General features: G+C 40.5%; 1 protein-coding gene across 1 annotated transcript in view; it reads right to left on the bottom strand.

The window, feature by feature from the left end:
- The window catches only part of MYBBP1A (MYB binding protein 1a), an 81158-nt gene that overhangs the window by 39926 nt on the left and 28848 nt on the right, over window positions 1–12384 (bottom strand). Inside the window, exons 14-20 of the mRNA XM_034420843.2 lie at window positions 12031–12127; window positions 11653–11807; window positions 9156–9251; window positions 7425–7586; window positions 3531–3695; window positions 1228–1385; window positions 417–551 (exon numbers count right to left, since the gene is read on the bottom strand). Of these exons, the coding sequence (XP_034276734.1) occupies window positions 417–551; window positions 1228–1385; window positions 3531–3695; window positions 7425–7586; window positions 9156–9251; window positions 11653–11807; window positions 12031–12127 (968 nt within the window). The remainder of the gene's footprint in view (window positions 1–416; window positions 552–1227; window positions 1386–3530; window positions 3696–7424; window positions 7587–9155; window positions 9252–11652; window positions 11808–12030; window positions 12128–12384) is intronic.

The raw sequence follows: 12384 nt of genomic DNA on the forward strand, positions 1-12384 counted from the left end.
TGTTAAATGAATCACTACACTACAGTTTGCTAGCCAGTTAACTAAGGTATGTAGGAAGCACATCGCAATAGTAATGCCTAAGCAGGGGGCTGGACTAGAAGACCTCCAAGGTCTCTTCCAACTTTGTTATACTATTCTATTCTAGTTGTTAAATTAGTAACCCGGTTGTTAAACTAATCTGGCTTCCCCACTGACTTTTGCTTGTCAGAAGGTCACAAAAATGGATCACATGACCCCGGGACTCTGCAACTGTCATAATTATGAACCAGCTGCAAAGTATCCTAAGTCATATTTTTTCAGTGCCGTTGCAACTTTGAACGGTCATTAAATGGACCGTTGTAAGACGAGGACTCCTTGTACTCAAGCAGAACTTAAAAAGGCATTTCATGCGTGCATGCTCTGGGCAGAGAACTTACCTGAAGTAATAGAGGGCTACTGAAGAGTCATTCTGCTTGCAGCTTCTCTTCACCAAACTTTCTAGCAAGGTGTGCAGTTCCTCCTGGATAGAGGACACATTTTTGCAGTATTGCTTGGATCTACACAAGCTGTTCCTAAAAACCAAAAAAAGAACATTCCACAAACAATGTTAACTATCACAGAGAAATCCCACAGTTGTCCTTAGCCTTTCTATCACACTGGCTCTAAGCAAGTCATAATTAAAATCCATGTAACTGGTACAATAACACAGATAAAATGCCAGGGAAGAAGTGGGAAGAAAGTACAGTAAAGTCATGGTTCTAAGCCAGATGTCCACAATTGGGAGGCCCTAAAGCTACAAGTCATCCACTAAAACAGGGGTGTCGAACAGGGTTGTGTTTGACCTTGTAAGGCTGGGTGGTGGTGGTTGGGGGGCGGGGGCGTTGTCATGGTGGGTGTGCCTATGGTAGGCGGTTTTGGTTGGCAGAGAGCTGCTGAAGACCAGGGAGGCTGAAAATGGGAGGCGCGGGGCGGCCTCACAGGGCCTCCGTGCAGCCCGTTTATGGTACAGCAGAGTGCTGCTGAAGGTATATCAGGCCACGGCCTGGGGGTTGGGGACTGCATTAAGTGCAGGTCAAGATAATTAAAAACACCCCAAGTCAGCACAGGTAACTTGGCATGTGTATAGTGTTCTCTCTCTCTCTCCCTCTCTCTCTCTCTCTCTCTCTCTCTCTTCTTTCTCCACTCCCCCTCAGACACACACACACACACACACACACACACACACACAAATGCTTCTCTGAAACTCACGTGAAAATATCAGCAGTCTTCCGGAGATAATCTTGTTCTTGCTTGTTGGAGTCTGAGCTCATACTGTGCTCAATCACAGAAAGGAGAGGGTCAATGACACTGAAAACAAGAGGATTCCCTGCCTGCTTCATCAGAAATAATTCAACCAAATCCAGGACCTGAATGAAAAATAAACAGAGATGCGTATCACATTAACAGCAACCCCACCACTATAGGAAAAAGAAAAAAATCTGGAAAGAGTTATGCAGAAGGAATCCATGGTTGAACTCCTTTGCTGATTAACATCTAATCCATGGGAGACATTTATGAAATTCAAAAAACAACAACAACACACAAGCATACAATTCAGTGATTTTCAAATAGTTTTACAAAAAAAAAACCCTGCCACACTACTCTTTTGGTTGTTAGCCAAAAAAAGAATTGCTAATTAACGATCCCTCTACAGTTTTATAGTAATACTTGGAAATCATAATTAAAATAGCCCAACTGACAGCTAAGAAGTGAAAATGAGAGTTTTGTTTTCTTTGGCTCTAAAACAGATAAAGTTGGATAGTGCGCTAGAGAAGTAAAAAAAACAACAACCCATGATTGAAAGGTTAAACAGAAAGGAAATTATCGAAGAAGATAATAAAGGATAAGGACATTTCAGTGACAGCCTCACCAAAACTGAAGTGTTAAAGCAATTATCTTCATAATGGCAACATACAGCCCCAAAAACCTGGAGACTAAAACTGAGAGTAAGAAGATAGGATCTCTTTCAAATAAAGAGATTTGGAAAACAGTAACTTCTTCTACCAAGAAGAACCAATCAATCAGACATGGACCAAATAAAATGGCTATTCCTGTGAGCAGCAACTCACACAATTTGGGTACAGAAGAGAAATGTGCAGTAGAACAAATTATTATATTAGACAAGGTTTAAAGAAGTAAAAGGGAAGACAATGGAAAAAATGAGTCGATTTCAGAAGAATCTATCTGTATTCTTCCAGAAGAATAGAATTGAATAGAATAGAATTCTTTATTGGCCAAGTGATTGGACACACAAGGAATTTGTCTTAGGAGTATATGTTCTCAGTGTATATAAGAAAAATAAAATACATTCATCAAGAATAAAAAGATACAACACTTAGTCATAGTCAAGGTTACTAATAAGCTATCAAATCGTACTAGGAAACAAATAAAAACAATATAAATTGAAAGATACAAGAAACATGGTTATAGTAATAAGTGGAAAGAGTTAGATATTAGTAAGGAAGAGAAGAAGAAGAATAATACAGTCTTAGTAAATTATTTGACAATGTTGTGGGAATTAATTGTTAAGCAGAGTGATGGCATTCGGGAAAAAAATGTCCTGGTGTCTAGTTGTTCTGGTGTGCAGTGCTCTATAGCACTATAGTCTTTTTGAGGGTAAGAGTTGAAACAATTTATGTCCAGGATGTGAGGGGTCTGTAGATATGTTCACAGCCCTCTTTTTGACTTATGCAGTTTACAGGTCCTCAAGGGAAGGCAGGTTGGTGGTAATTGTTTTTTCTGCAGTTCTAATTATCCATTGAAGTCTGTCTGTTTTGTTTGGTTACAGAGCCAAACTAGACAATTATGCAGGTGCAACATGAATATGACTATGAATATGAATATAAGACATTATAGGTAGTTCTCGACCTACAGCATTTCATTTAGTGACCATTCAAAGTTACAATGGCATTGAAAAACCTTTATGACTTTTTTTTCACACTTATAACCATTGCCTCATCACCATGATCATGTGATCAAAATTTGGATGTTCAGCAACTGATTCATATTTATGACGGTTGCAGTGTCCTGTGATCAACTTTTGCAATCTTCTTACAAGCAAATCAATGGGGAAGCTGTGTTCGGTGTATAAGACACACCAACGTTTCCACGCTCTATTAGGGGGAGAAAAAGGTGCGTCTTATACTCCGAAAAGTACAGTAATTACCAAAGTTTCTTACATGGCAGAAACTGACAGCATAGAATCCTAAATATTTCTAGATAGCTATTGTGGAACAATTCTTTTTAAAAAAATCCAGTGACTGAAATTGCACAATGAAGAATGCTTAAGCTAGGGCAAAATTTCAATCCTCATGTAAGATTGCACAAGATCTCAAGTACAAGATAACAAAAAAACAAAAACAAAACACCCCTTTATGGCCATTGAATATTTTCACATTTGTATTTGGGGGTGTGGTATGCCACGCAAGACATTTTACAAGAGTGGCGGACAGCTGAAATTATTGCTGATCTTAGTCATAGGCCATAAACTCAAAAAGACCCTGGATTCTTACCTTGATTTTGAAGTCCCGGCGCAAGATTTTCTCCTTGCGCAACTTTTCCTTCTCGTCTTTCTTGGCTTGGATGCGCTTCTTCTGCTCAGTAAAGAGAGATGAAAGCTTCTCATCGAGGGACATCATAGTCTCATCATCCACATCCTCGTCACTGTCATCTCCTTCCTTGGATGTAAATATATATATATATATAGGACAACAAAGCAAACTTTCATAGGCCAATTAGGCCACCCCAGCAATAGATTATGAAACTTAATAGTCCAACATGTCACAAGAACATCAAGTGGGAGAAAGGCACCAACAGCAATACCAACAGCAAACTTATCCCATATACTCAAACTCAACTCAAAAAGATGATTAGGGGACTGGAGGCTAAAACATATGAAGAACGGTTGCAGGAACTGGGTATGTCTAGTTTGATGAAAAGAAGGACTAGGGGAGACATGATAGCAGTGTTCCAATATCTTAGGGGCTGCCACAAAGAAGAGGGAGTCAAGCTGTTCTCCAAAGCACCTGAGAGCAGGACAAGAAGCAATGGGTGGAAACTAATCAAAGAGAGAAGCAACTTAGAACTAAGGAGAAATTTCCTGACAGTTAGAACAATTAATCAGTGGAACAACTTGCCTCCAGAAGTTGTGAATACTCCAACACTGGAAGTTTTTAAGAAGATGTTGGATAACCATTTGTCTGAAGTGGTGTAGGGTTTCCTGCCTGGGCAGGGAGTTGGACTAGAAGACCTCCAAGGTTCCTTCCAACTCTGTTATTCTATTCTATTTTAACTCATATAACCAATAGCAAACTCATCCTTGGAGCATTTAGTATTACCATATTCAATCACAGAAAAGCTGAGAATTTTAGGTGCCAAAATGAACCTTAAAAATTGGGCTTGGCTTATTCACAGATGAGCTTATCCGCAAGTACATACTATAATCGTTTTTAATTTATATATTACCCATTTATATGGGTAGATAAGCCCATCCATGGATAAACAGACCCTTGAATGCCATAAAAGTGCACATTGGCTTATCTGTGGATGGCAGTTTTTATGGTATTTTGGAAAAAACATTCAAGGGTTGCCTTATTTGCGGATGGCCTTATCCACAAATATATACGGTTGCTGTCAGCATTGACATCCAGTCGGTCAAGTTGACTTATGGTATATAGGCAAAAATTATATGGTGATTAAAGGAATGGGTTTGACTGGAAAGATTCAGATTCAATTTTTCACTCAATTACAGAATTTATATGATGATTTGAGGATAGTTCCTACTTTTCAGCTCCAGCTACCCAGAGAATTATTGACGCAAGAAAAACAGAAACAAAAACCAGAAATAATTTTACCAAAGTGCACCACTTAAAGCAAATATAATAAATAAATAAATAAATAAATAAATAATAAATAAATAAATAAATAATAAAAACAATTACTACCAACCTGCCTTCCACTGAGGACCTGTATACTGTATACTGCACGAGTCAAAAAGAGGGCTGTGAAAATCTCGGTTTTCCCGAGATTTTCCATTAAAATTTTAAGGGGCAAAAGAGATATAGGCAGATTTGGACTCCCGGATTGGGAAACATACTACAGGGCAGCTAAGCTAGTTTGGTTAAGAGACTGGATCACCCTGGGAAATGAGAGGATTCTCACTTTAGAAGGCCATGACTTGCAAAAAGGCTGGCACGCCCACATTTGGGACGAGGAGAAGAAACGGAAGACACATTTCCATAGACATAAAATTAGAGACTCCCTGATACAAACATGGACTCAGATTAGGCAGAAATATTACAAAAAAATTCCAAATTGGCTCTCAACGATGGAGGCCCTGACCCACCCAAATAGGTGGGAGAGGGAGAAAATGGGCAGATACAAAGATATTTTGGACGAAGGAGGGAGGCTTAAACCAAATGACACCTTACGAGAGCAAGGAATAATTTTAGATTGGTGGACCTACTCACAAGTAAAATCCAGATATCAGAGAGACAAAGAACAATACGGTTTAGAACTTGGACCAAATGGATTGGATAAAGTCCTGATGGGAACAAATAAAAAGATTCTGGCAAAACTATACAATTATCTATTAGGCGACGATAAGTTCGAAGATGTCACAAAGAACCAAATAATTGCATGGAAGAAAAATATAGGACGCGATATAAATTTTGGGGAATGGGAGGAGGCATGGAACAGAAATCTTAAACTCACTAGAGCGGTGGCATATAAGGAAAACCATTACAAAATGTTGCATAGATGGTACCTAGCCCCGGCCAGACTAGCAAAGATATATCCCAATATACATCCCAACTGTTGGAAATGTGGCTATGGTCAAGGCACCTTCTTTCACATGTGGTGGACATGCCCGGAAGCGAAAGGATACTGGAATAAAATTAGGAGGTGGTTACAAGAAATAATTGATGAAGATATTGAACTAACACCAGAGATTTTCCTCCTGGGAATAATAAAGAAGCCATATAGAAAGGAAATGACACATTTAATGATCCACATAATTACAGCCGCTAGATTGGCATACGCACAGTACTGGAAAGAGAAAACTCAACCACCAGAAGAGCTTACAATTAAGAAAATACTCGAGTGCGCAGAGATGACTAAATTAACTTATGAATTAAATGATGAGAAGTCAGTTTACTATATGGTATGGGAAAGGTGGTACAAGTGGTTGCATGACAAAATGAAAGAAAGATCTAAAGGTGTGTTAAATATTGGTTAAAAGTGAGTTGAAATGTCACCAAGTACTATTTATGTAAATAGTTAAAACACTGCACATCCGATATTAATTGAAAATGTTATCATACTTATGTGTTTTATGTTTCTGTTTGAATGTTTGTTTTTCCTTTTTCTCTTTTTTTATTTTTTATTTTTTTCTGTTTTGTAAAAAACCTCAATAAAGTTTCTATAAAAAAAAAAAAAAGAGGGCTGTGAAAATATTTACAGACCCCTCACATTCTGGACATAAACTGTTTCAACTCCTACCATCAAAATGATGCTATAGAGCACTGCACACCAGAACAACTAGGCACAAGAACAGTTTTTTCCCAAACGCCATCACTTTGCTAAACAAATAATTCCCTCAACATTGTCAAACTAGTTACTAAGTCTGCATTACTATTAATCTTCTCATCATTCCTATCACCCATCTCCTCCCACTTATGACTGTATGACTGTGACCTTGTTGCTGCTATCTTTAAGATTTTCCCTATGACTGTCATTAAGTGTTGTACCTTATGATTCTTGACGAATGTATCTTCTTTTATGTACTCCGAGAGCATATGCACCAAGACAAATTCTTTGTGTGTACAATCACACTTGGCCAATAAAGAATTCTATACTATTCTATTCTATTCTATATATGCATCTAGTTTCATAGATTTTATCTAGCTAGTTCTGCACAATAAAACATCTATCAGCCCACTTCAATATTAAGGAGGCTGCAAGGTTTGTGCAAAGTACCTTACAAGCCCTTCAAAAAATAAATATAGTAGGATTGGTATTTTTTTTTAAAAAAAATCTTCCCATTGAAGACTAAAAATGACCAGCAGCCACAGAAAGAGGAGTGCCATTTGGCTGATCTTTAATGCCAGCTGGCCAAGGCTGAGATCTGGCACAACAAAAATGTGTTGCCTACAAAATGCCATAAAAAAAAACACGAATATCTTTCCTACAGTTGCATTATTAAACGTCCCAGAACACTTTTTTTTTTTTTTGGTAAAACAGTCAGCAGACCTCTTTGTGCAGTGCCAGCAGGAAGCAGTAGCTCATCACCTCTCTAATATTGTATTACCCATTTTGGGCAGCACAGCTCAGCGTTCTTCATGCAGAATTGTGTTTCTCTCAACACTGGAGCCTCACTGTTTAACTAAAGCCTCTTCTCCAATACCTACCAACGCATTCTCGGCTTGTAAAACATTCCTCAGCATGGCACGGAAGTTGTCGTCGGGTTCGTCCTCACCCTCACTATTGGTCTCCAACGCCTCTTTGTCGCTCTCATCGCTTTCTTCGGAGCTGTCTTCATCAGAGCTCTCCCCACTTTCTTCATCTTGATTCTGCCAGACAATAAAATAGGTTTTTCCCCCCCACCTTTTTTAACTGTAATTCCTAGTCCCTCTTTAGTTTCATCTTCCATACTGTAAGAGGGGGAAAGAATTGTACCGGTGGGATGGGAGGTCATACAAATCAAGATGAGTAAATGAAGGGTAGGGAAAATGAATCACTCCTAAGAACTACAATCAGGGGTGCTATTCACTTACTTTCCCTACCGGTTCACAAATGTGAGTGCACATGCGCCCGGCCTTCCGCACATGTGCTTTGTTGCCGTGCGTGCCTTCTGCGCATGCGCCTGGCCTCAAAAAGGTGCCTAAATAGGATAGCATAGAGCTGGGGCAGGGAGGCAAGCCCACCCGCGATTTCTGTTACCGGTTCAGGCAGATCAGTCCGAACCGGTTGAATACCACATCTGATACAATGATTGGACAGGATTCCGTATCTCATTAATAGCAATAGCACTTATGTACCACTTCACAGTGCTTTACAGCCCACTCTAAGTGTTTTACAGAGTCAACATATTGCCCCCAACTATCTGGATACCTCATTTTCCTCGAAAAGATGGAAGGCTGAGTCAACCTTGAGCTGGTGAGACTCGAACTGCCAAACTGAGGGCAGCCGGCAGTCAGCAGAAGTAGCCTGCAGTACTGCACTATAACCATGTGCCACTATACCTGTCAGGACTCTCTCAGATGACAAAGCAAAATACTCAAGAGTCTATTTCCCAAGATAAATGAAGATTCACCTATTGTAGCCAAACTATAATATAATAATAAAAGAATTCCAGAGATTGCTGGGTTATCAGTGAGAGCTCTATTTATTTTACAAGCAATATTCCAATATTCTGCCAACAGCCTGCAGAGCTGGCAGAGGAGTTGGAGAGTGAGGAGGCTGGGGAGGAACATGGGCCAGTCCTGGAGTCTCGGGAAGGCTCGGACGAGGGCTCTGCGTCAGAGGCAGAGATGGGGCCAGGGCCATCTGGGAGTTATGCGCGGACTCTGGAGCCTCCCAAGTCAGACATCAGAGAGGCAGAGGAAAAGGAGGAACCTGTTCCTAGTGTGCGCATAAACAGAGCTGCCAGAAGGCAAGAACAGTTAAAACAAAAGGGACAGTTCAGGAGTAAGGCCTGGAGATGATTGGCCCCTCCTGTAAGCCTTAAAAGAGGAGCAAAGGCACGTGGGCCATTTGCAGGAAAGCAACGTTGTTAATTCTGTTCCCAGTTGGCATCTCTGTTTGATTCTGGACTCCGTGTGGCTTTGCCAAGTAGGTCTTTGGCAGAATGTCAAGGGAGATAAAGGTTGGTGATTATCCCGAAGGACTTCTCCCGAAGGACTTTTTGCAACTAATTGGGACTCAGCTGTATATGAACGTAATTCACAGCTGTTGCAATAAAAGAGGTTTTTGGGACTACTCCTGTGTTTTAATAACTCAGGAAGCCTAAATCACAACACAGTTCTATTCAGGCAGGATGTAATTTCTATCTGTTCCTTGTTTTAGTCGCAGCCTATTTTAATATTGGGTTGCCGACTTTTGACTGTATGATAACTATCGTTCACAATAATAGGACTTACTGTAATTTTTTGAGACAATTTCTTTCTCTTCTTCTCCGTTTCTTCCATGACGACAACAGCATTTTCTTCATCCTGATCTTGTTGTGGATCCAGAACCTTTTGAGAGAATTTTACTTTTATCAAATTCCAATGCATTATCTCTGAAAAGAAACAAAGCAGCCTCTGCTATAACACAGGTTTGTATCGAACCTGACGCTGACATATGTGTAGCCATGGTTTATTGTAGTCATTTCCTATTCGTTTTCTAAGCTTTTTCTAGGTATTCGGTAAAGGGATCTAACGCGACTTCAGGCTCGCCACATTCTAACAGTAGGAAGGGGTGTTTTATTATTATTATTATTAATAATAATCATATTTCTATGCCGCCCACTCTCCGAGGACTCTGGGCGGCTTACAACAATCGACAGTATACTAAATAGCATATTGCCCCCAACAATCTGGGTCCTCATTTTACCCACCTCGGAAGGATGGAAGGCTGAGTCAACCTTGAGCCGGTGAGATTTGATCTGCTGATCTGCTGAACTAGCAGTCAGCTGAAGTAGCTGCAGTACTGCACTCTAACCACTACGCCACCTCGGCTCTGAAGGGTTTGTAGAAATAAGGTGGGATATTATGGCTAGGTAGCATTCTTTCCCGTGGGAACTGAGAATGTGCCTGCAGATGGCTGAAGATGGAGTTTGGAGTCACTGGACAGTTGGGCTATGAGTTGATTGGAGAATGTGACGGTGGGGGGGAGAGAGTTTCAAACTTTTGCTTTTTACTGGGTGTAATTCCGGGATTTGGTCAGAGCCAGAGTGACACCAAGACCTGATATGTTCCTAATAAACAGATTTTGATTGAATATGACTGCCTTGGACTATTCATTCTGGGGACTTATTCCTTGGAAGCTTGACAGTTTGCCTGTCAGGATCCTGCAATTTTCTAGTTGCTCCTGAACATTAGTAACCTTGCTTGTCAAGTGGTGAAAGCATCAGGCTAGAAACTGGGAGACTGTGAGTTCTAGTCCCGCTTTAGGCATGAAAGTTGACTTTGGCCAAACACTCTCTCTCTCAGCACAATCCATATCACAGAATTTTTGTGGGGAACAGACAATAGGAGGATGTCCACCATCTTATTTATCAATTATATTAATAAATAGGATAAAAACTAAAACAAACTAATGTTAAACAACTACTGGCATGGTCAATAGGCTGCTTACTCTCCAATGTAAATGGAAGTTATTTTCAGCAATAGCAGTTCATTCATATCCAAGCATAAAGATATTTAACCGTCAATTAAAGTTTCTATAATGATGTCTGACCATTGAAGTATTAACTGTCAGCTGTTCTTTCACAGAGCAGCAGAGGTCCCGTTCTCCAATTTTACATTCAAAACAAACCTATACAGATAGTCCTCAACTTACAACCACAATTAAGCCCCAAATTTATGTTGCTAAGTGAGAAATTTGTTAAGTGGGGAAATTTGCCCCATTTTTTTCAACTTTTTTCTTGCCATTGTTGTTAAGTGAATCACTGGAGTTGTTAAATAAGTAACACGGTCGCTAAGTGAATCTGGCTTCCCCATTGACTTTGCTTGTCGGAAGGTCACAAAAGGTGATCACGTTAGCCAGGACACTGCAATCATCATAAATGTGAATCAGTTGTCAAATATCCAAATGTAAATCACGTGACTATGGGGAATGCTGCAACGGTCATAAGTGTGAAAAACGGTCATAAGTCACCTTTTTCAGTGCTGTTGTGACTTCGAAAGGTCATTAAGTGAACTGTTGTATGTCAAGGACTAGCGGTAAATACGTTTCTACTTAGATATACAAAAATAGATCAAATCACTCCGTGAGCTGCATGCCCAAATGGGGAGTTCAACCTAGGTCTGATCTGATTACAGATTAACAGAGTTGGAGGGGACCTTGCAGGTCATCTAATCCAATCCCCGCCCAAAGAGAAGACCCTACACCATTTCTGACAAATGGCAGTCCAATCTCTTCTTGAAAGCCTCCAGTAAAGAAGCTCCCACAACTTCTGAAGGCAACCCCTGTTCCATTGGTTGATTGTTCTCACTGTCAGAAAAATTCTCCTTATTTCTAGGTTGAATCTCTCCTTGATCAGTTTCCATCCATTATTCTTGTCTGGCCTTCAGGTGCTTTGGAAAATAGCTTGACCCCTTCCTCTCTGTGGCAGCCCCTCAAATATTGGAGCACTGCTATCATGTCTCCCCTGGTCCTCCTCTTCACTAGACTAGCCATGCCCAGTTCCTGCAACCGGTCATCGTATGTTTTAGTCTCCAGTCCCCTAATCATCCTGGTTGCTCTCCTCTGCACTTTTTCTAGAGTCTCAACATCTTTTTTATAGTGTGGTGACCAAACCTGGATGCAGTATTCTAGGTGTGGTCTTACTAAGGCTTTATAGAGTGGTATTAGTACCTCACTTGATCTTGATTGTATCCCTCTGTTAATGCCACTAATCCAGACAGAGCATCAACCAACTCTCAAAAGACTCACGTCTAGGATGAGCTGCAGAGCACCCTTCGTCATGTGCTGGCAGACGAGCCCAAACACGTTTTTACAGACCCGTCGAATCAGCCCACTGGATTGAGCTAGGAGAGAAAGCAGAACTTCCACAATCACTTCAACCCACGCTGGCTCTCCTTCCTCATCTGAGCAAAACAAAGCAAAGAAAAACCATATCATCAGCATTAATGTCTGTAAGACCGGTCTTTCCGAATCTTATGTCCTCCAGATAATTTGGGAAAGGCTCTTGCGGATCTCCAAATCGGCAATCATCACACTGCCTGGAAACTTTAGAAGCCATCAACCCAATGCAACTGAAGGTTACGAAGTCAAGAAGACGATGATAACCAACCTGGGATGGAAACTCACCAGTTGTAGCTGCCTTTTTCTTCTTGGGCTTCTCACCAAAGGCTCTCTTGATACAATTCTGGAGATCGTTCAGAAGGTTCACGCACTCTGCTGGAGACTGTGTGAATTGCAGAACCCAAGAGGAAAGAAGAAAGCAAACTTATCAGTATTATTACATTTTTAATCTTGTTTTATTTCCCAAAAAAGTAAGGGTCACGTACTCCCTCTGTACATAAAATAAGTTAAGACTGGAATACATACAGGTAAAGGTAAAGATTCCCCTTGCACATACGTGCTAGTTATTCCCTATTCTTAGGGGCGATGCTCATCTCTGTTTCAAAGCCAAAGAGCCAGTGTTTTCCGAAGACATCTCTG

Source organism: Pantherophis guttatus, chromosome 1 (assembly GCF_059756535.1).
Source record: "Pantherophis guttatus breed Tessera chromosome 1, ASM5975653v1, whole genome shotgun sequence".
In the NCBI taxonomy this organism is placed as follows: Eukaryota; Metazoa; Chordata; class Lepidosauria; order Squamata; family Colubridae; genus Pantherophis; species Pantherophis guttatus.